We start from the raw sequence: 21,391 nt of genomic DNA on the forward strand, positions 1-21,391 counted from the left end.
GACCAATAATTCTTATTCATGATCAATTCAAATTTAGTTACACTATTTGGCATACGGTTTATTTCAACAATATCATTTTGAGACTATGTGTCATGAAATTGGATTCTTTCACGGGTTTAGATTTATTGAATGAGTTATTCTTTTTTATCTCGCCAAATAACTCACGAGCTATAACGTTAACTTATAGCCTGACACTAAAACACCCTATTTGACGTTATTTTTTAGGATTTTGCATCGTCTTGTGAGTTGTCTTTTGTAGTGCTTAAAGAAACAAGTGATCCCATTGGTTGAAATATTGAACATAAGTCACGATTTGTTTTATTTCGCGACCAAAGACGATGGCTACGGATCACCTCTCTACCAATAGCAAATGTATGAGAGTAACGAAGTTACGTTACTTCATAACTAGAATATCGTGTATATGTTCTTATCACAAATGTTTTATGATATGAAACGCTACATAGTTTTATTTCTTCAAAACCAACGGAGTTTCTGCTACCAACAAAAGCAATTTTCTTTATTTTGAAAAAGGTACAAGCCTCTTATTCATTCAAGCCAAACAAACCATGAAGCTAAATTTATTTACCATAGTCGCCATCATTTTCTTAGGAAGTGGTCAATTATTGGAAACACGTATGTACTTGTTTAAAAATTATTTTTATTCATCATTGAAAGCTAAACGGATAAAATTGAGTCCATATGACTTAATGAGCTTGAATTAATGTTGAGATGTAGTCTTTATTTAGTATGTTCATTGTGTTTTCATATAGTCTTTGTTGGTGTGTTTGCTTTGTTTTTCTATATTTTGTTGCTGATTTTGTTGTGTTTTGAGCACATTTAATGGATATTGTTCTACGTAAAAGTACAAGCTCAAGCACTTTTGTATTTTTTTCTAAAATACAAGTATTCACGTGACTAAAAATTCCGATGTGTTATAGTTCAAAATTGTCTTTTGACAAATTGCGTACCGTCAACAGGGTTGACTTAGGTCACTCGGGATGACTTAAGCCATCTGCTGAAAAAAGACTGCTTATTTCAAATGTTAAAGTAATGGGTGCTTAATAAATTGATTGGGTTTTTGATTATTTAAAAGATAATACTACGGGTATTTTAACTTTTACAATAATAATGATAATATAGCCCTTGTCTGATTTGGTGTATTTGAGTCATCTGCCCCCTCTACATTCAACACTTACTTCAGCCGTGCGGTCCTAAGGAATCTTAGATTCCACGACTTAAAATTGTTAGCATCTCCTCAAATTAAACGTAAATACGTTGGTGATAGATCTCTTATGAAATTCGGACCCACGATATGGAATGATCCCCCTCAGACTGTAAGATTTTCGAGCTCTTAAGAGATTTTCAAAAACGCCTAAAACCATATCTTTTCACAAAATAAATACTTATTTACTTGATTGAATTTTTAAGTGCTTTTATATGACTTTTGTATTTATGATTGATGCCGTTTTCATGCTCGTGTTGTATTAATATTGGTTGATTTGGTCTCACAGCACTTTTATTTTCTGGTTAAACAATGTTGTGTTGGGTTTTGTTTTAAAGCACCTTGAATTTTCGACGAAAGCTTTATAAAATACGCTTTATATTATTAATAAGCAACCTATCTTTCAGTAAGTTATCTCGCATTCAATTATGCTCCTCCTGACACCTCGTTTCTCCTAAATGAACATGCGTCATCAGAAACGAACGCACAATCGATCTTATTTACTCAAACATTCAAATCGGATATTCTTCTCGTCACCTGGCCCCTCTTGGTGCATCCAATCACCATAATATGGTTCTTATGATACCTAAATACGAAACGAAATTGATATCTGTCCCAGTCGTTCAAAAGCAAATTCTTGTATGGAGCAACGATGCAACTAATGCACTAAGGGAGTACTTCGACTCCACCAATTGGAATATTTTTTATTGAATCCGCGAGTGAAACTCGATGAACTTTTTGATATTGTAGCTATCTGTATAACCTGGAGCTGGACAACACGGCCGAAGTCGCAGTAGACAATTGGAACAATAAATCTTCTTTTTTTTCAATAATGTTTGTGTTCACAGTAATTTTGTTTGTTGCACATTTCTCGTTGACAAAAGCAGTAATCTTAAGAAATATCGTCTTTAATAGAAAAATATCAATGACACTAATTTGAAGATTAAGATATGTAATAGAATGGACATGAGTTTAAATAGCCAAGAGGTATCGTTTCTGGTCTCTGCCTTTAGCATGGAATCTCGTCTTAACTAACTTGCGGTGCTGCACTCCAGGTAACGTTAGAAGTATTTGATTGGGATAAAAATTATCATTATTATTATTATTATTATTATTATTATTATTATTATTATTATTATTATTATATAATAATAATAATAATAATAATAATAATAATAATAATAATAATAATAATAATAATAATAATAATAATAATAATAATAATAATAATAATAATAATAATAATAATAATAATAATAATAATAATAATAATTTTAATATCATCATTACCATCATCGTCGAGTCGTTGCCGACGTTATCGTTCAATGTTTCCATTATTATCACAATCGTCGACATCGTTAGCTATCATCATATTATATTATCGATATTTATTAATCTATTCAATACCAATAATTTATCTATTCTGTCCAGATGGTAAAGCTCATATTGATATCAATCCAAAACAACTGTCGGAAACCATGCCAGAAGACGTGCAAATCTCATGTAGACCTCAAGGACTTGATCAAAAAGCCAAGGAAATTCTATTAATTCAGATTTATAAGGATGGCGAGAAACCCTTGGCAGAGATTCACCCAAATTTCAAGACTTCAAAAATACAGACATCTTCAAATCCGAAATATGAGACAAGAGGTTACATAGACAAAGATGTAGATCTGAGTAACCTTAATCTGACATTGTTGAAACCAGGAAAGGAGTGGGCTGGGAAATATACATGTAAAGTGTATTATATAGATGTCATTGGTGCTCTCATACAAGATTCATCTGATCAAAAACTTACCGTGTCCAAGACAGATCCTATGGTTCTTGAGGCTTTAATTAAGTCCTTAATTAGGAAAATATCAAGCGTTGAAAATAAAGCAAATTCTCTGGAAAAGAAGGCTTTATTGTTTAATGAAGAGACAAAAGTTCTAAAAAATTCACTTGAAAATGAAACAAAACATTTGAAGAAGAAAATAGCGTCCCTTGAAACAGAAAATACCTCCATGGAAATGAAAACACGAAATCTTCAAAACAAGATTTTAACTCTGGAAAACAAAGCAAAATCTTTGGAACTGGAGACCTCCCGAGTCAAGGATATAAATTCTTCCTTCATAGAGGAAATTGCGGATAAAGCGCATATCAATGGCCAAAAATTCATAAAGATAGAATCATTAATTTCAAAAGATGCCATGGTTAATAGAAAAATTGACCAAAAACACATGGATCTGGAATTGAGGATAGATCAACTGGCCCAGAAAAAATCTGTAGCGTCCATTGAAAATAGAGTTACTCTACTGGAAAATACAAATAAAAAGGTAATAAAACGGCTAAGAACGTTGATTTTTTTCAAATAAGCATGATTGATGCCAAATGTCACAGGGTAAGCTTTTGCCAAAATTGTCGTTTATTAGCTTTCCAATACAACAGTAATCCAGGTTTACCCAAATTTGGCAAGACATTTGGAATTACATTGACCTGATCGCAAAACAAAATAATGTAACGGTTTGCTAGAGGCCAATATCTTCCCAATTTCGGTCAGACATCTTATTGATGCTATGCGCTTTGATTTCCCAATCAAGGTCAGAAATCTTATTGGTGTTAAGCGCTTGGTTGAAATACTCATGTTTTGTTGCCTGTAACATCGATTAATCTTACACACTTATTATGTTGTGACCTTTAATATTTTATCAGAGAAATAAGCCAAGATGGTGTTCTAAAACCGTTAACAGAGAGCAGGGTAACATCAACTTCATTCATTCTCTTGTTATATTAAATTGTGAAATTTGATGGAATTAACATTATCATTATATTTAAAGAGACAATTACTGTTATCGTTATAGAAGAATAGACCAGAGGACAGAACTAATATATATATGCGTAGCCTTATTCTTCATCTTCTTCCTTCTCCTTCTCCTCAACCTCCTAAACATTTACAGCGTCTTCTTCTTCTTCTTCTTCTTCTTCTTCTTCTTCTTCTTCTTCTTCTTCTTCTTCTCCTTCTTCTTCTTCTTCTTCTTCTTCTTCTTCTCCTTCTTCTCCTTCTTCTTCTTCTTCTTCTTCTTCTTCTTCTTCTTCTTCTTCTTCTTCTTCTTCTTCTTCTTCTTCTTCTTCTTCTTCTTCTTCTTCTTCTTCTTCTTCTTCTTCTACTACTACTACAACTACTACTACTACTAGTAGTAGCAGTAGTGCTAGTAGTAGTAGTAGTAGTAGTAGTAGTAGTAGTAGTAGTAGTAGTAGTAGTAGTAGTAGTAGTAGTAGAAGTAGTAGTAGTGCTACTGCTACAAATACTAAAACTACTAATACTATTACAATTACTACGATTTCTACTACAAATACTACTACTACTACAACAACAACAACAACAACCACTATCACTACTACTACTACTACTACTACTACTACTACTACTTCTACTACTACTACTACTACCACTACTTCTTCTTCTTCTTCTTCTTCTACTTCTTCTTCCTCCTCGCCTCCTTCTCTTCTTTTTATTTTTCTTGTTCTTCTTCTTCTTCTTCTTCTTCTTCTTCTTCTTCTTCTTCTTCTTCTTCTTCTTCTTCTTCTTCTTCTTCTTCTTCGCCTTCTCCTTCGTCTCTTTTGCCCCAAGTGTTGTTATGCTCTTTACAACCATTCTCCTAATTCCCATCGTAATATTATAATTATCATAATCATTAAGACAATCCCTATCACAAGTATCATCATGAACTTTAATATCGGTCTTTTCTTATTTTCTCATTAACTAATACAATTTTAGGTAGCAGCAGAACGAGTGACAGACAAATCATCTTTATCATCGTTGACAAAGAGATTGAAAAAATTAGAAGTCCATGACCAAGACCAATCAGCACAGATCAGATCTCTGGTAAACAAAGATTCTGCCATGGAGAGCGACTTGAAAAATTCCAACCAGAAACTATCACAAGTAGTAAAGAATCGCCTGACAGATAAAGCTTCTCTTGTATCCGTTTTAAAGAAAGTAAGCTCAGTGGAAAAGATTACTGGAGACCAGGAAAATCAGATACAGGCGTTAAAAATTAAGGAATCAGCTATTGAGAATAAAGTAGTAGAAACAAACAAAAAGTTGAAACAGGAAGCGGCAAATCGACTGACAGACAAATCCGCTTCAATAGCTCATATGAAGGAATTCCGTGATTTGAAACTGGAACATGAAAACAAGTTGAAGCAGATGGAATCGTTAGTCGAGAAAAATGCTAAAAATGAAAACAAATTGGAAAAGGAATACAATGAACTGGAACTACAGATAGCAGGACTTGCTAACACAAAGTCCGTTTCATCCATTGGACACAGACTGAGCATAATAGAAAATTTAAAGAAAAAGGTAAATATTTCCCACTGATTCATTTGTCTGTAATTAACTCAATGTAGTCCACGTATCTCTTAACTTCCATCTAAAATTTAAAATCTTTATTATTGTTAGATATGATTGTCTTAAATATATAAATGACCTATTCTTGTGCGACAAAATACTGTTTTTATTTACATATACTTGTATATGTAAATGATACTTGACAACTTTTCTCTGATTTTGTAATAAAAGGGGTCGCGAAGGCGTTTAATAACTACTTTCAATTTAGTATTCCTTCATTATCTTATTTTATTATTATATTATTTTTAAAGATCGAACAGAGACAATCTATCAATTTAATGCTAAAAAGACAATATGATACTAAACCAATCATTAAATATTTAAAAAATTATCTCTTGATTTTCATATCCCTCCACACCAAGAACATTTATTATATCTTAACAGTTTCACCTCTTTGTTGACCCAGTTCTCATTGTGGGTAGAAAAAACGATAATTTAGTTTTGTTCTGTTTAGTTCTGTCTTTTCGGGGGGTTTATTCTTTTGTTTGTTTGTTTTTACTAATCTTTATTTTTGTTGCTTTTTAGCCGGCTTCTGTTCTTATGTTTTCATATTTTGTTTGTTTAAAATAGAATGCCATTTCTAATATTAAAAAATGTTATACACAAAAGAATTATTTTTATATTTAGTACAATTACGGGCTGATATATAAGTATGGTTTTGATATATCTTTTTGTTTTTAATCACACTTAATAATACAATGAAAAGAAAGCATAGATTCTGAGCTACGTATCATACCATTTATTTTTCCACATAATTGTCATCACGAGCAACACAGAGCTGCCATCGTCAAACTAGTTGGCGCATGCCGTCAGCGAAGAATCCCGGTGATTTTGGTTTGCACTGACGATGAACGTGTGACAATACCTCCAAATCAATGTGGTAACGGTTTCCTTTCAGATACTCATTGAGGTTGGGAAACAGGAATAGTCAGATGTGACAAAATCCAGGTTCATACGCTGGCTGGTGTAGGGTGGAAAGTTTGCACCAAATCAATGCGTCTTGGGATTGACGAATAGTGTGTGATAACGTATTGCCATGTTGCAATATCGAATCGTTACCACCTCAAACCCGTCGTATCGTTTCAAAAGTTGGATACAAATGTTTTCCCCTCTCTATTATTTCTGAAGTTAGCTGTCTTGAGACCAATGCAGAGACTTCTCTGTAACCCAAGGGAGATGTCACGATATGGTGTACTCGTTCTTCTGGAATCCTAACTTCATCAGCGATATCTATTTTTATATATATATATATATATATATATATATATATATATATATATATAAATTATTTAAATATTTATATATTTGTTTTACCCTTTGATTTGCCCTAATTATAAAGTCAACTGCTCTTTCATTTCTCGTACCGAAACCTTTTTGTTTTCGATCTTCATGGCTTCAAAATCTGCCGTTGAAATTCAACATAAGGTCATATCGCATCCTACATGTTACGTGTTGTTGTTGTCTAGGGACCACTTGTAAAACGATTTGATCACATTTATTGGATATTGCGCTATACAAACACTCGAGTATGTTTATCATTTTTTAATAATTTTATCATTATCTATCGTAACAGGAAGACAGGGATAGAGCGGCTGAAAAGGCTTCACTATCGTCAATAACAAAGAGGATTGGAGCTGTAGAAAAACATGACAAAGACCATACATCACAAATCAAATCCTTGATAATCAGAGATTCAGCCATTGAGAGCGACTTGAAGAAAACAGACAAGAAACTGTCGCAAGAAGTCAAGAATCGACTTTCAGATAAATCGTCTCTTATATCCGTTATCAAGAAAGTCAGCACAGTGGAAAAGATAAATGGAGACCAGAACAAGCAGATACAGGCACTTAAAAATAAAGAAGCAGTGATTGAGAATAATTTACAAGAAACAAACAAAAAATTGTCAACAGAAATTACCAACCGTTTGAATGACAAAACGACATTAACTTCATATAACAAGAAAATCAGTAACTTAGAAATTAAAAGTAAAGACACTTCCAAACAGGTAAAATCATTGACGGATAAAAACACAGCCATAAATGGTAGACTGACATCAATGGGTAAAATAGATACAAAACAGTCACAAGACATCAAAAGTATGTTAAACCGTTTAAATTCAGTAGTGAATCCTGCTTTAAATAATTTGAAAAACCTTCAGGTTTCTAATGGAAATCTCGGAAACCAGATTAGAGGACTTGTGAATACAGACAACGCAATGGCCCAAAGAATATCAGTGCTTGAAACAAAGCATCCAAAACCGAAGCCAAGACGATGCCTAAGTTGGCATTTTGGCACCTGTAGGAGATGGAAAAATTAAATAGATTGGTTGAAATGAATGTTATGTACGGCAGCACAGGAACCGTTAAAGTCACAAGAAAACAACAGTCATATATGGCAATAAACAAAATAAAACGTTGTTCCATCGTGCCAATCGGGCTGGTAATCAGAGGTTTTTGTAAGAAAATAGACTTCAGAATATAGACAGACTAGTGATAAGTTGTGTCCCTCAGAGTACTGTACAAGGTACAAAATATATTCTTCAACATAAAATTGGCAAATATTTAAATAATTATTAATATGTGCGGCTATGTGGTCTAGTGGTATGACACTCGCTTTCGGATCGGAAGGTCCTGGGTTCGAGCCTCGCTCGGCGCATAGTTGAGTCCTTGGAAAAGACTCTTTACTCACATTCTCTCACCGTACTCAGGTGTAAAATGAGTACCTGGCCGTTAATAGCGTTGTCTTTGTCCGAAAAATTGTAATATCGCCTAACAGGCGTCATGTCTCGTCCTACATGTTAAATGTTGCTGTTGACCAGGGACCCCTTGTAAAGCGCATTGAGCACGTTAAGTGGATATTGCGCTATATAAATGCTCAATTTTTGTGCGGCTATGTGGTCTAGTGGTATGACACTCGCTTTCGGATCGGAAGGTCCTGGGTTCGAGCCTCGCGCTCGGCGCATAGTTGAGTCCTTGGAAAAGGCTCTTTACTCACATTCTCTCACCGTACTCAGGTGTAAAATGAGTACCTGGCCGTTAACAGCGTTGTCTTTGTCCGAAAAATTGTAATATCGCCTTACAGGCGTCATGTCCTGTCCTACATGTTAAATGTTGCTGTTGACCAGGGACCCCTTGTAAAGCGCTTTGAGCACATTGTGGATATTGCGCTATAAAAAGCTCAATTTTTTTTTTTTTTAATTTTAATGTTTCTTAATTGTTAATGTAGGGTGTATTAGAAAAGTTTGAAGTTTTAAATATTAATAGAAAAAAACCCGATTTTATGATTACTACAGAAGTCCAGCTTTCATCGATTTTGACATCTGTAACATGCAGAGAATGTTAGGAGTTTTTCATATATGAATATTCCCATGTATTTTCAACTTTTTATATCTTCCTAATGCAAGATAGAATACTATCTCACAATGAGGGTTCGTGTGCTGTGCAGTGATAAATGATCTTACACACAATAAAAATTAAGATAATATTCAACTTCACCATACAAAGGGTTCATTTTGTTTCATTTTTACAAATGATTTTGTGACTTTGAATGTGAATTTAACTACCATATCTCGTTCAGATTTGACGGGACAAATATCGTTGATGCATTATATGATACAAAGCCTATCTGTCTTTAATCCAAAAATCATATCGATGTTGTGCGCTTTTCGGCGAATATTCAAGATCTTCTGGCCGAATGCAATCTCAAACTAAAGTAAAGGTGGAATCTCTGTAGATTCTTATTAAAGGAAGAAGATGACAATGTTACTTAGGCCGCCCCTTGGTGCGCCCAACATGAGCCACAAGTCTTCGTCATTCTGTCCTGTCCTCCATAAGTGTACGAAGCTCCCGGGTGTTGTCCATTCCTGTGTCACCTAGCAGATAGTCAATGTATTTTTATTCTGCCTGCCTCTGTTTCTGGTTCTCTCAGGTATTTCCCATAGCACAAGACTGCTTGCAATCTCCTCCTTGTGTCTCCAGCAATGCCCCGCAAGTCTCAGTCTTCTCTTTTGTATCTTCGAAGTCACTGGGGGGAGGTCACTGGAGAGCTCTTCATTTGATATGTGCTCTGTCCAGCGTACGTTGAAGACCATCCGAAGCATACGAGTGTAGCAGCCGTCCAGTTGCTTCTCAAGGGCTTTTGTTAGAGTCATGTCGCTGCTCCACATAGAAGCACTGACTCTACCGTTGTCACGAACAGTCTCTTCTTTATTTCCTTATGTAGGTTTGAACTCCAGATTTTCCTGAGTATGTGACAGGCACTCCAAGCCAATGCATTCCTGGCAGAGATATCAAAGGAACTGCTTTGGGTCCAACCTCCTAGGTACTTGAAGTTATCAACTTCCTTCAGCCGTTCTCCATTCTTTGCCTGTATGCTAATTGGCCTTTCTTGGTTGTAGGTTTGGAAAACTGTCTTCTTAGCATTACAGGACAGTCCTACTCATTCAGCCTCGGTTTAAAGTCTATTGAGGACTTCTTGTGCCTGGTCCATCTCCTCGATCATCTGCGAAATCTAGATGGCAGTGTGTCTGTGGCAAACACAGACAAGGAAGGCTATGCGATGGACATCCCGAGGAAAAACAAAGCGTCGCCGCCCAAAAGAGTCCTGGAGACGTACTATATATATATATATATATATATATATATATATATATATATATATATATATATATATATATATATATATATATATTATGCCTTCTCCGCCACGATATCATAAGATATCGCCGCCTGGGCATTCCACGAAGGAATGTAGATAACTCATCAAACAAGATGTATGATGTCAACAGGAATCACCCATGTTGTCCAAGTGAGAAAATATTGTGTGCGTGTGTGTGTGTGTGTGTAAATATATATATATATATATATATATATATATATATATATATATATATATATATATATATATGTATAGAATACAAATTGTCACTCACATTTTTTGTGGCCGAGACGATTCGTTTCTGTGTCTCTTTACACGTCCTCAGTCGGCGTAATCCTTATATGTACATATAAATAAATATATATATATATATATATATATATATATATTTATATATATATATGTGTGTGTGTGTGTGTGTGTGTTATATACAGAGAGATAGAGCGAGAATGAGAGAGAGAAAGAGAGAGAGAGAGACAGAGAGAGAGAGAGAGAGAGAGAGGGAGAGAGAGAGAGGGAGGGAGGGAGTGTGAGTGAGAACGAGCAAGAAAGAAAGACGCTTATTATTTTTATCAAATGAGATTGTCGAGATTCATGACAAGAAATTCAATTTCGGCTTCTGATTCACCTGTTCATGTTACCGCTGTGTTTGTAATACATCCTGGATACACTGTCTGTTTTTTTTTTTTTTCTGTCAACGAGTCCTAAATAGTTTAGTCAGATTTGGATTATCGCAACGCAATAAAAGTTTTTGTTATCGGAAACTTATTGCACATGTGTATTTCCCAAACTAAATATATTTACTATATTCTCCAAGATCCGTGTTCATTGTGTGACGCACATTGGTACGTGATCAATCCCAAAAGAAAAAAGGAATTTTATCACTTCTTTTTGGTATTTTTGCACCATAGAGATACTAGATCACCAAGACTCCAAATAGGGAGCTAGTCACGTCTTTCAGTTTATTGAATTTTATTGCGATTATAAGCATGTTAAAAGTAGTTTCACCCACGCGAACATAATATGATGCCGACTGCCCTGTATTTACCCCAAATGTCTCTATATTATATAAGCATATCAATTTATGTCTAAAAACCTTATAACAATACAAGTCGATAGGTGCATTGATCTGTTGGCTGCTTAAACAAAATCGTAATATTGGTGATAGCTTAACATTGTATTTATAAAGTCAGGCCGGATGGTGATATCTTTACCCTTATAATAATATTCAAAATTATATCTTTCTGGCTGTCGTCATCTGACTCACTGAATGAATAAAACTGCCCGAATACCAGTGACTGCGCCTTGTCAAATAAATGTAGATGATTAGATAAATAATTCCTCTCCTACTGATTTGCAAAAACCTGCCTGACTGCGTTCCATTTGATTGTGCTTCTATTATTTAAAACAATACATTTTTTCGGCCAGTAATACCTTTGACTAATAAATAGAGGTGCCCAAATGAGTAAATAAAATAGAGATAAAGATAAAGGGAGTAAATTTGACTCATGAATAGACAACACAAAACAAACGACGTTTCGGCCCTTGGCCTTTATCAAGTAAACACAGAATACATATATATTTATATTAGATTGTCATAATATCATTATGACAATCTAATATAAATATATATGTATTCTGTGTTTACTTGATAAAGGTCAAGGGCCGAAACGTCGTTTGTTTTGTGTTGTTCATCATGAGTCAGATTTACTCCCTTTATCTTTATCTCCAATACCTTCGACATCTGGCCCATTGGGCGAATAAAGCAATAGGCAAATGATTAACTACATATTCGACCGATTTATAGTAAAGCTTGACTGCATGTGCGGTCCATTTGATTATGATTCTATTAATTATATAAACCAATACATTTATTTCGGTCACTAAGACTTATGACATCTGACCCAGTCAGCGAATAAATTACGCTGATTCATAGGAATCATTGCCTGTCTGTGCTTCATCTGATTATGTGTGTATCATTGAACCCAATGCATTTAATTTGGTCACTGATAGGTACATTTGACATCTGATCCACAGCGCTAATAAAGCTGCTCTACTTTGAGTAACCAAGCGTTGTCAAATAGCTATAAGTAATTAAGTAGAAATATACTCATCTAACTGATTCGGTAAACATTTGTTTGTTTCTGGTCACTTTGATCATGCTTCTGTTATTGAATCCAATACATTTATTCCAGCCATCAATACCTTTGACATCTGACCCAGTGGACCAATAAAGCTGCCCTCCTTCGAGAAATTTTGCCTTGCTAAATAGCTGTAGGTAGATGAATAATTACCAATTTAACTTACTTGTTTTTGTTCCCTTTGATCATACCTCTACTATTTTACCGAAGAAGCATTGAAAAGTCGTATGATATAAAACTGTTTTAATCAATAGTGTATGGTATTAGCTTAATGACTATTTCTGCATTATAACAACTAAGATTCTCTAAATTTCTTAAGGATAATACTTTGACTATAGTCACTAAAACATAACACAATAAAACCCTTTATCACAAACAGGAACTGACAGATAAACACGACACGTAAATCTCATAATTGATTAATTTCGCAGTTATGAATAATAGGATATAGTCTGATAAAAAATTCTTACAACATTTGGACATCCAGCTATTAACAAAGAATGCAATGACGTAAATCAATTCATGACCAGAGACCTATTTTAACAGATAAGACAGGCTAAAGAAGCTATCTAGATCTTCACAATTGAATTTCAATTGTCATACAATCACGAAGTATTAACCACTCGCCATGGCTTTGATTATAGGAATATTCTTTTCAATCTCCTTCATCGCAAGTACTCAGCTTACTGAAACATGTGAGTATTTTTACTTTAATGATGGATTGAGTCATTGTTAAACCAGTTAACTCTCGAACTACGGAAAACACTTATTTTAAGTTTTTCCCAAAATAACTCCTTCAAAGATCGGTCGATTTAAATGACACTCATCTTGGAAAAAACATATCAAACCTGGGACTTTGGAAAGGTATATAATTCGATCGATATATCAAGGACGAATTTTCTGGTCAAATTTTTGAATGTGTGTCCTCCCGGTCTGTAAACATCAGTTAACTGGTTAAAATATATCAGACTTCACATTATAAGTGATGTGACAATGAACGTAATCACACCATTCGACCGGACACAGATAAGCGGTTTTTTTTAAATATTTTGGCAAAATTATATGTATTTCAAATATCGATATATTAAAACAACATCTAGTTTGTAAGTATAGTTAAAATCGAGATTTCCTAGGACAATTACTATCAATATTACTGTTACGAGATTATTATTATTATTAATATTATTATTATTATTATTATTATTATTATTATTATTATTATTATTATTATTATTATTATTATTATTATTATTATTATTATGACTATTATTATTATTATTATTATTATTATTATTATTATTATTATATTAAATTATTATTATCATTATTATTATTATTATTATTATTATTATTATTATTATTATTATTATTATTATTATTATTATTAGTATTATTATTATTATTATTATTATTATTATTAGTATTACTATTATTAGAGGGGGGAGGAGGAAGATGAGGAGGGGGGTAAGGGGGAGCTGGAGAATAAGAAAGGGGAGAAAAAGAAGAAGAATGACAATAAGTGGAAAAAAGTAAAGATTGATGGAAGTCAAATAATGAAAAAAGACAGATACCATTCGTGAATATATACGCTCTAAAACGTATAGAATGAAACAGAAATATTCTTTACTCTTTTAAACCAGATGGTGAAGCCATGATTGAAATCTACCCACAGCAGCTCTCTAGCATCGTCCAACAAGACGTCCAAATCTCATGCAAACCTCAAGGACTAGATGAGAAAGCACGGGAATTGTTATTGATGCAAATCTATAGGAAAGGAGAAAAACCACTGGTAGAGATTCACCCAAATTTCAAATCTTCACAAGTACAAACATCGTCAAATCTCAAATATGAAACATCAGGTTTTATAGATAAACACATAGATATGAGTACTCTTAATGTGACATTGTTTAAACCAGGCAAAGAATGGTGTGGAAATTACACATGCAGAGTATATTATGTGGATTACTCAGGTGAACTCAAACACGATTCAGTTGACGAAAGTCTCACTATTTCGAAAACAGACCCTGACGTTTTGGAGAATGTAATAGACCCTTTGATGAAAAGAATATCAGCTCTTGAAAAGAACACCAAGTCACTAGAAAACAAAGAAGCATTTCACCAGCGTGAGGAAATGAACCTTAAAAAGAAAATAGCGAAGCTGGAAGACGAAAGAACTTCTTTGGAAAAGAAATCTAAAATATCCCAGAACAAAATCTCACTGTTAGAAAAGAAAGCAAAGGATTTAGAACTTAAAGCTTCCACTAAAACAGATTTGGATTCTTCTGTAGTTCAAAGACTGGCCGTTTTAGAACGAAAAGATGGCGATCAAGTAAAACAGATTCAATCCCTAGTAAAGGATGAAGCAGTTGTTAATTATAAATTGAATACCAAGTTTACGGACATGAAAACACAGATTGATCAACTTAACAAGAAGGCAACGGCTTTGGAAATACGTAGCAACAAGGTATTACTTTTTGTTTCCTCTTACTTCTTTCACAACCGTAGATAAAAAGATAGTATTGATGGTAATAATAATAATAATATCAAAACCCTTTACAGCCAAAGATCTAGTAAAATCAAAGTTTATCCACGATAACTTGTTACATTTGGATAAGACGCTATTCTTCTGCACAGTAGTCTGTCTGTGCCTGATCTAGCAGATGATAATATTTTTAATAATAATAATAATGATGATTATAATAATAATAATAATAATAATAATAATAATAATAATAATAATAATAATAATAATAATAATATAATAATAATAATAATATTAATGATAATAATAATAAGAATAATAATAAAAACAATAATAATAATAATAATAATAATAATAATAATAATAATAATAATAATAATAATAATAATAATAATAATAATAATAATAATAATAATAATAATAATAGGAACACTATTCATAATATATTTATGATGATAATATTGATAATAATAATTATAATAATAATAATAATTATAATAATAATAATAATAATAATAATAATAATAATAATAATAATAATAATCATAATCATAATCATAATAATAATAATGATAATAATAATAATAATAATAATAATAATAATAATAATAATACTAATAGTATTAATGAAAATAATAATAATAATAATAATAATAATAATAATAATAATAATAATAATAATAATAATAATAATATAATAGTCATGATGATGATGATTATGATGATGATGATGATGATGATGATGATGATGATGATGATGATGATGATGATGATAATAATAATAATAATAACAATTATTAAGAAGCAAACAATAACTAAATATTCAAACAAGAAATAGATTGAAATAATCGATGAATTAATAAGGAATTGAATGAATAATCAATAAATACCATAGTGATACAACAAGATTCAATACTATTTGTGTTAATTAATTCATTGTTAAGTATTAAGTCGATGAACGAACGAAAATATAGATGACGATTTGATTAACTGAGTTAGAGAATGTTCGGTCAGTATTATTGTTTTACTTACGGAATGACAAGAAGTACGTTACAATATAGACTGCTTTTATATGTACACCCGTTAGAAAATATATTATTACGATTTAAATCACTCTTGTTCTATTATTAACATTTGATTATTTGAAAATTAGAATTCCTATATGATTATTTCAAATATTCTCTTTCTTATATTAACACAGGACATGTCTAGTCGAGATGCAGAGAAAGCGTCGGTGTCTTCACTCACTGAAAAAGTCCAAGCATTAGAGCAGCATGACAAAGAACAATCAAACCAGATCACATCCATTGTAAAGAAAGATTCCACAGTTGATGAACAAATTGTAAATATAAACCAGAAGCTATCGCAAGAAATTAAAAATTACTTGTCAAACAGGGGTTCTCTAAATTCCGTAATTCAAAGGGTCGACGTTGTAGAACGGAAAAATGCAGATCAGGACAGTCAGATAAAAACACTTTTTAAAAAGGGATCGGTCAATGAAATATCCCTACAGCACGCCAACAAAGAGCTTTCGTATGAAATAACACGTGGGTTGAATAACAAAAAGACAATTACGTTAAACGGAAATAAAATCAGTAGCTTAGAGACTAAAAATGAACACATTTTGAAACAGATAAAATCATTGAGTGATAACAACGTAGCTGTAAACAGTAAACTCTCATCCATGGGTAATATAGATACAAAACACTCTCAGGATATTAAAAGCATGTCGAACCGTTTAAATTCAGTGGTAAATCCTGCAATCAGTAGTTTGAAAAGTCTTCAGGCCTCCAACGGGAATCTGGCGAGACAGATACAAGGACTAGTAAATAAAAGCAATATTATGGAAAGTAAAATAGCAGGACTTGCAAAGAACCATCGGAAATGTCTGAAGAAAGACCCCTTTGGTAACCATAGATGTGTACGTTGGAGCAATTAACATTGAATGAGGATTAACTCTCTCCTTATCGACAATTTTCAATATTTTGACTAACATGTCATATTAACACAACACAAACTGAATTTTTAAACTCAAGTTCAACAGCAACAAGTACATATTAGACTTAATTACTTCACGTGGAAAACACTTGATTAGACCCGGCCAAGGTCAGCGGCGAAGACGTAGCCCACCAACAACGTTCCGAAGACGCTAACTTTGGAATTGAAAAGTTTTCAAAATGTCGTGGGGGGGGGGGGGAAAGGGAGGGGAGGGTGGCGAAAGTGGTAGCCCAGAGACCGTCCCAGATTGAGATATGTACTGGTCACCCTATGCTCCAGATGGAGTTAAAAGGAGTAAGTCAGTAAGTAAGTATACATAACGTTGTTTAGCGAAATAAGCGTTATGACAGCATTAAGTTTTTATAGACATGACCAAATTCCTCTTTAATTTTCTATTATTTATTTTAAAAATCTAAGTAAGAAAAATGTTATTTTCATCGTATGAAATGTGACAATTTTCCTAAGGTGGTAAGGAGAGAGTCAAATGTGAAAAATAAGTATTATGACGTGGTGATCTAGATAACGATAATTGACTTTGAAGTAAAAAAAGAAACCTGAACTAGATTCATAATGTGTACTGTTGAGAGGGATTGAACATGTAAATAGTTTCTTACATTATTTTTTTTTCATATTGCTTACAATTGGATTCAGTAGTCTGACGTCACGAAGCCCGGCAACGGCGGCCATCTTTGTTCTAAACAAAGAAAATCATTACTTTTTATTCATCATGCTGGCGGGAACTTTTCATATGCCTTGTGATCAGAATGTGTAAAAGTCAAAACATGATCAAATTTATGTTGTTTTTTTCCTCTGGATACGCTTTTGTGCTCGCCGGAGAAATATTTCATACGGCGTCCGCCATTGTTCCGATAGTTTAGAGCCAGTGTTACTAAGTTGCCATTAGGAAGGAAGTGATGTTACGACTGTTGAAGAGTATTCTATCTTAAATACATTTTGTTGTCTGGGTTACTTCGAGACTTTAGCATTTAAATAGAGCTATATCAACTAAACATGCTCAAGGAGTCCCCAGAGAAAAACAATACTTAACATGTAGGACGGGACATGAAGGCTGTTAGACGATAATTCTTTTACCAACCGAGACAACGCTGTTTACGGCCGGGTACTCATTTTACACCTGAGTAAGCGGGAGAATGTGAGTTATGAGTATTTTCCAAGGACTCATCAATGATCCGCTCAGAGCGTGACTCGAACCCAGAACCTTCTAATCCCAAGGCGAGTGTCATACCACTAGACCATATAGCCGCACAATACCAGGTTGAGACTATATGTTATATGTATTTGACTCGAATCATCACCTTACACAGCAAGTTGTGTTGAGGTCATTATACCAAATCGTTTTGCTCTGTGAACGCAATGTAAATGAAATAAAAAAACTCACTGCCTTTGCTGTTGTAACCATTAAAATTATGAATTATTATTAATAAAATGGAAACTGTTCCCATACCAGTTTACAAAACAAAATATCACTCTTTTGCTCACAAAGGCTTTGCTTTCTCTTGTATTATATGTGCTCGTGTGTATGTGTTTAGCTTGTTTTTTCTATTGTCTGTCAGCCTTTCTTACTCCATGCTTATTTTCGGGGGAGTGGGGGTGGGATGGGGGGGGGGAGGGGCCGGGATTAAAAGAAGGAGAGTCCTGAGGATGAAAGTTACACAACAACACACAGCAGTACTTTCAAATTAATAGCGTGTATTTAAAATTTTGTTCAGAAAATACGTCCTTCAATTATGGATCGATTAAAATGAAAAAATAAGAAGCAAACAAAAAACACAAAAAACACACTCTCAAACCTGAGAATTAAATGTTCTAGAGTTTTTGAACTTTTATATAGAATCGTTAGATTCACTAAATTTGCTCATAGCGCATAACATGGGGTCCACAACCAGTTGCGACCCATAATTTATTGAATTTGACATGGCACCTGCAAAGCGAGTGATATGGCACTTATAAAGAGAGTGACATGACACGTGTAAAGCGAGTGACATGACACTTGTAAGCAAGTGACATGACACGTGTAAAGCGAGTGACATGACACTTGTAAGCGAGTGACATGACACGTGTAAAGCGAATGGCATGGTACTTGTAAAGCGAGTGACATGTCAATTGTAAAGCGAGTGACATGGCACTTGTAAAGCAAGTGACATGACACGTGTAAAGCGAATGACATGGCACTTGTAAAGCGAGTGACATGAAAGATGTAAAGCGAATGACATGGCATTTGTAAAGCGAGTGACATGGAACTTGTAAGCGAGTGACATGACACGTGTAAGCGAGTGACATGATACTTGTAAGCAAGTGACATGACACGTGTAAAGCGAGTGACATGGAACTTGTAAGCGAGTGACATGACACGTGTAAAGCGAGTGACATGACACTTGTAAGCGAGTGACATGACACTTGTAAGCAAGTGACATGACACGTGTAAAGCGAGTGACATGACACTTGACACTTGTAAGCGAGTGACATGACACTTGTAAGCAAGTGACATGACACGTTTAAAGCGAGTGACATGACACTTGACACTTGTAAGCGAGTGACATGACACTTGTAAGCAAGTGACATGACACGTGTAAAGCGAGTGACATGACACTTGTAAGCGAGTGACATGACACGTGTAAAGAGAATGGCATGGTACTTGTAAAACGAGTGACATGGCAATTGTAAGGCGAGTGACATGGCACTTGTAAAGCGAGTGACATGACACGTGTAAAGCGAATGACATGGCACTTGTAAAGCGAGTGACATGACAGGTGTAAAGCGAATGACATGGCATTTGTAAAGCGAGTGACATGGCACTTGTAAAGCGAGTGACATGTGGCACTTGTAAAGCGAGGACTTAACTACCTCCTTACCAGCCATTTCCAGAATTATGCCTGCACCATCAAGTCAACCCAAAATAAAAATAAATTTTTCTTACTCAAACAGAAAAGCAACAAGTACAATCTATAATTATACATAAAATTGTTCAGCAAAATGAGCTCAACAACACGGTGTCAAGTTTTTTAGTTATAACAAAAATCTTTTCTTTAAATTTTGTGATATAAAGAAGACACTGGAATGAGAAAATTGTTGATTTCATCGTAACGAATATGACGATTTCCCTATAGTTGGTAAGGTGGGGGTTAACTTGCGCCGTTCAGATATGGAGTCGAACCCTGGACCCTCCGACAAGAGGCTAGTGTCACACTAACAGACCACATAGCCGCACAAAGTTTACAAAGAAATACACACTTCACAAAAATAATAATCGTAACATAGAACAAAGAGGGGCGGATCCAATAAATAAATATCGTATAGCACTATCGATATAATAATTATTTCATTTATAGACGTATTCAAAAAAAAATCTAATGGGATTCTGACTACAATATTTAATCCAAAACTCGCTGCCAATCTTTAAGTTATGGAACAAATTAACATGAAAATAAATAAAAAATAACAAAATTGTAATATATAATTCTTTCATCACATTTGTATCAAACCGATTATTTTTAGCGTGCTATTTAACACCACCAGATTGAGCGTGAATTCTTTTGCAATGAATTCAAGTTCGTTTTATTTTAAAAAATTGACTGGGGCAGCGTGGCTCAGGGGTACGGTCTTTGCTTCGTACCCGAAAGGTACCGAGTTCGATCACCCACGGCTACGCTGTGTGGCCTTGAGCAAGTCACCTCTACCTAGCTCACTTTGTGGGGTGCACTGCGGCTAACGCCTGGGTTATTCAAGTTTTCCCGTGGAATTTACTCTAAAGACAAATTTTCCCATGGAGATGAATAAAAGGGAATTATATTATATTATATTATATTATATTATATTATATTATATTATATTATATTATATTATATTATATTATATTATATTATATTATATTATATTATATTATATTATATTATATTATATTATATTATATTATATTATATTATATATTAAAATCGATAATTTGTTTCGACACATGGGGAAAACTCGGCGTGAATACATTCGCAGGTCTGATAACCAAACGCAATGATGGGCTCATTTTAACATTGTTATGCTGGCCAATATTTTTGTGTTGGTCTGAGAGTATTTCCATTACAACAAGGAGGCCACGACGATGTGGGTTATTAGAACTGTAGGTAAGTTCACGTTGGATAAACGCAATCTTGGCTTAACGATCGTCTATTTTTAATAATCAAACTAATAACGATGCTCCGACGATACCTCAAGACAGCAGCACCCATGAAAAACCTATCGATAAAGACTGTTGATCAAACAAACATTTGATGTCTACAATTGTGACCCACCGCCTCAAAACGGTATTATGTGGGGCGGGATGATTAAGGGGTTAAAATTGAATTAATACAGGAAAACACTCAGACTTTAATCAGTTAAAAAAAAAGAAGAAAAAAAAAAGACTTGAGCTATTATAGATTGCAAATCCACTTAACGTGTTCATAGCGCTTTACAAAGGGTCCCTGGCCAACAGCAACACTTAACATGTAGGA

General features: G+C 33.8%; 2 protein-coding genes across 2 annotated transcripts; both read left to right on the forward strand.

Annotated features, from left to right (window-relative positions):
* Positions 1 to 327: 327 nt before the first annotated feature.
* On the forward strand, positions 328 to 8,189 carry LOC144975358 (uncharacterized). The gene is made up of 4 exons (XM_078919359.1): positions 328 to 633; positions 2,654 to 3,537; positions 4,980 to 5,564; positions 7,186 to 8,189. The coding sequence occupies exons 1-4, from the start codon at positions 567 to 569 to the stop codon at positions 7,927 to 7,929; spliced, it is 2,280 nt and encodes a 759-aa protein (XP_078775485.1). The 5' UTR covers positions 328 to 566; the 3' UTR covers positions 7,930 to 8,189.
* Positions 8,190 to 12,921: 4,732 nt separating this feature from the next.
* LOC144975359 (uncharacterized) lies at positions 12,922 to 18,371 on the forward strand. Its single transcript, XM_078919361.1, has 3 exons — positions 12,922 to 13,104; positions 14,050 to 14,873; positions 16,093 to 18,371. The coding sequence occupies exons 1-3, from the start codon at positions 13,038 to 13,040 to the stop codon at positions 16,828 to 16,830; spliced, it is 1,629 nt and encodes a 542-aa protein (XP_078775487.1). The 5' UTR covers positions 12,922 to 13,037; the 3' UTR covers positions 16,831 to 18,371.
* The last annotated feature ends 3,020 nt before the right edge of the window (positions 18,372 to 21,391 follow it).

Source organism: Berghia stephanieae, chromosome 6 (assembly GCF_034508935.2).
Source record: "Berghia stephanieae isolate SIO BIC M18660-M18661 chromosome 6, UCSD_Bste_1.3, whole genome shotgun sequence".
NCBI classification, from domain to species: Eukaryota; Metazoa; Mollusca; class Gastropoda; order Nudibranchia; family Aeolidiidae; genus Berghia; species Berghia stephanieae.

Excerpts from the sequence above, each read along its gene's own strand:
- LOC144975358 (XM_078919359.1), top strand. The coding sequence starts at position 567 with ATGAAGCTAAATTTATTTACCATAGTCGCCATCATTTTCTTAGGAAGT. Across the intron at positions 634-2,653 it reads TGGTCAATTATTGGAAACAC|ATGGTAAAGCTCATATTGAT; the intron begins GTATGTACTTGT and ends TATTCTGTCCAG. Across the intron at positions 5,565-7,185 it reads TAGAAAATTTAAAGAAAAAG|GAAGACAGGGATAGAGCGGC; the intron begins GTAAATATTTCC and ends CTATCGTAACAG.
- LOC144975359 (XM_078919361.1), top strand. The coding sequence starts at position 13,038 with ATGGCTTTGATTATAGGAATATTCTTTTCAATCTCCTTCATCGCAAGT. Across the intron at positions 13,105-14,049 it reads TACTCAGCTTACTGAAACAT|ATGGTGAAGCCATGATTGAA; the intron begins GTGAGTATTTTT and ends CTTTTAAACCAG. Across the intron at positions 14,874-16,092 it reads TGGAAATACGTAGCAACAAG|GACATGTCTAGTCGAGATGC; the intron begins GTATTACTTTTT and ends ATATTAACACAG.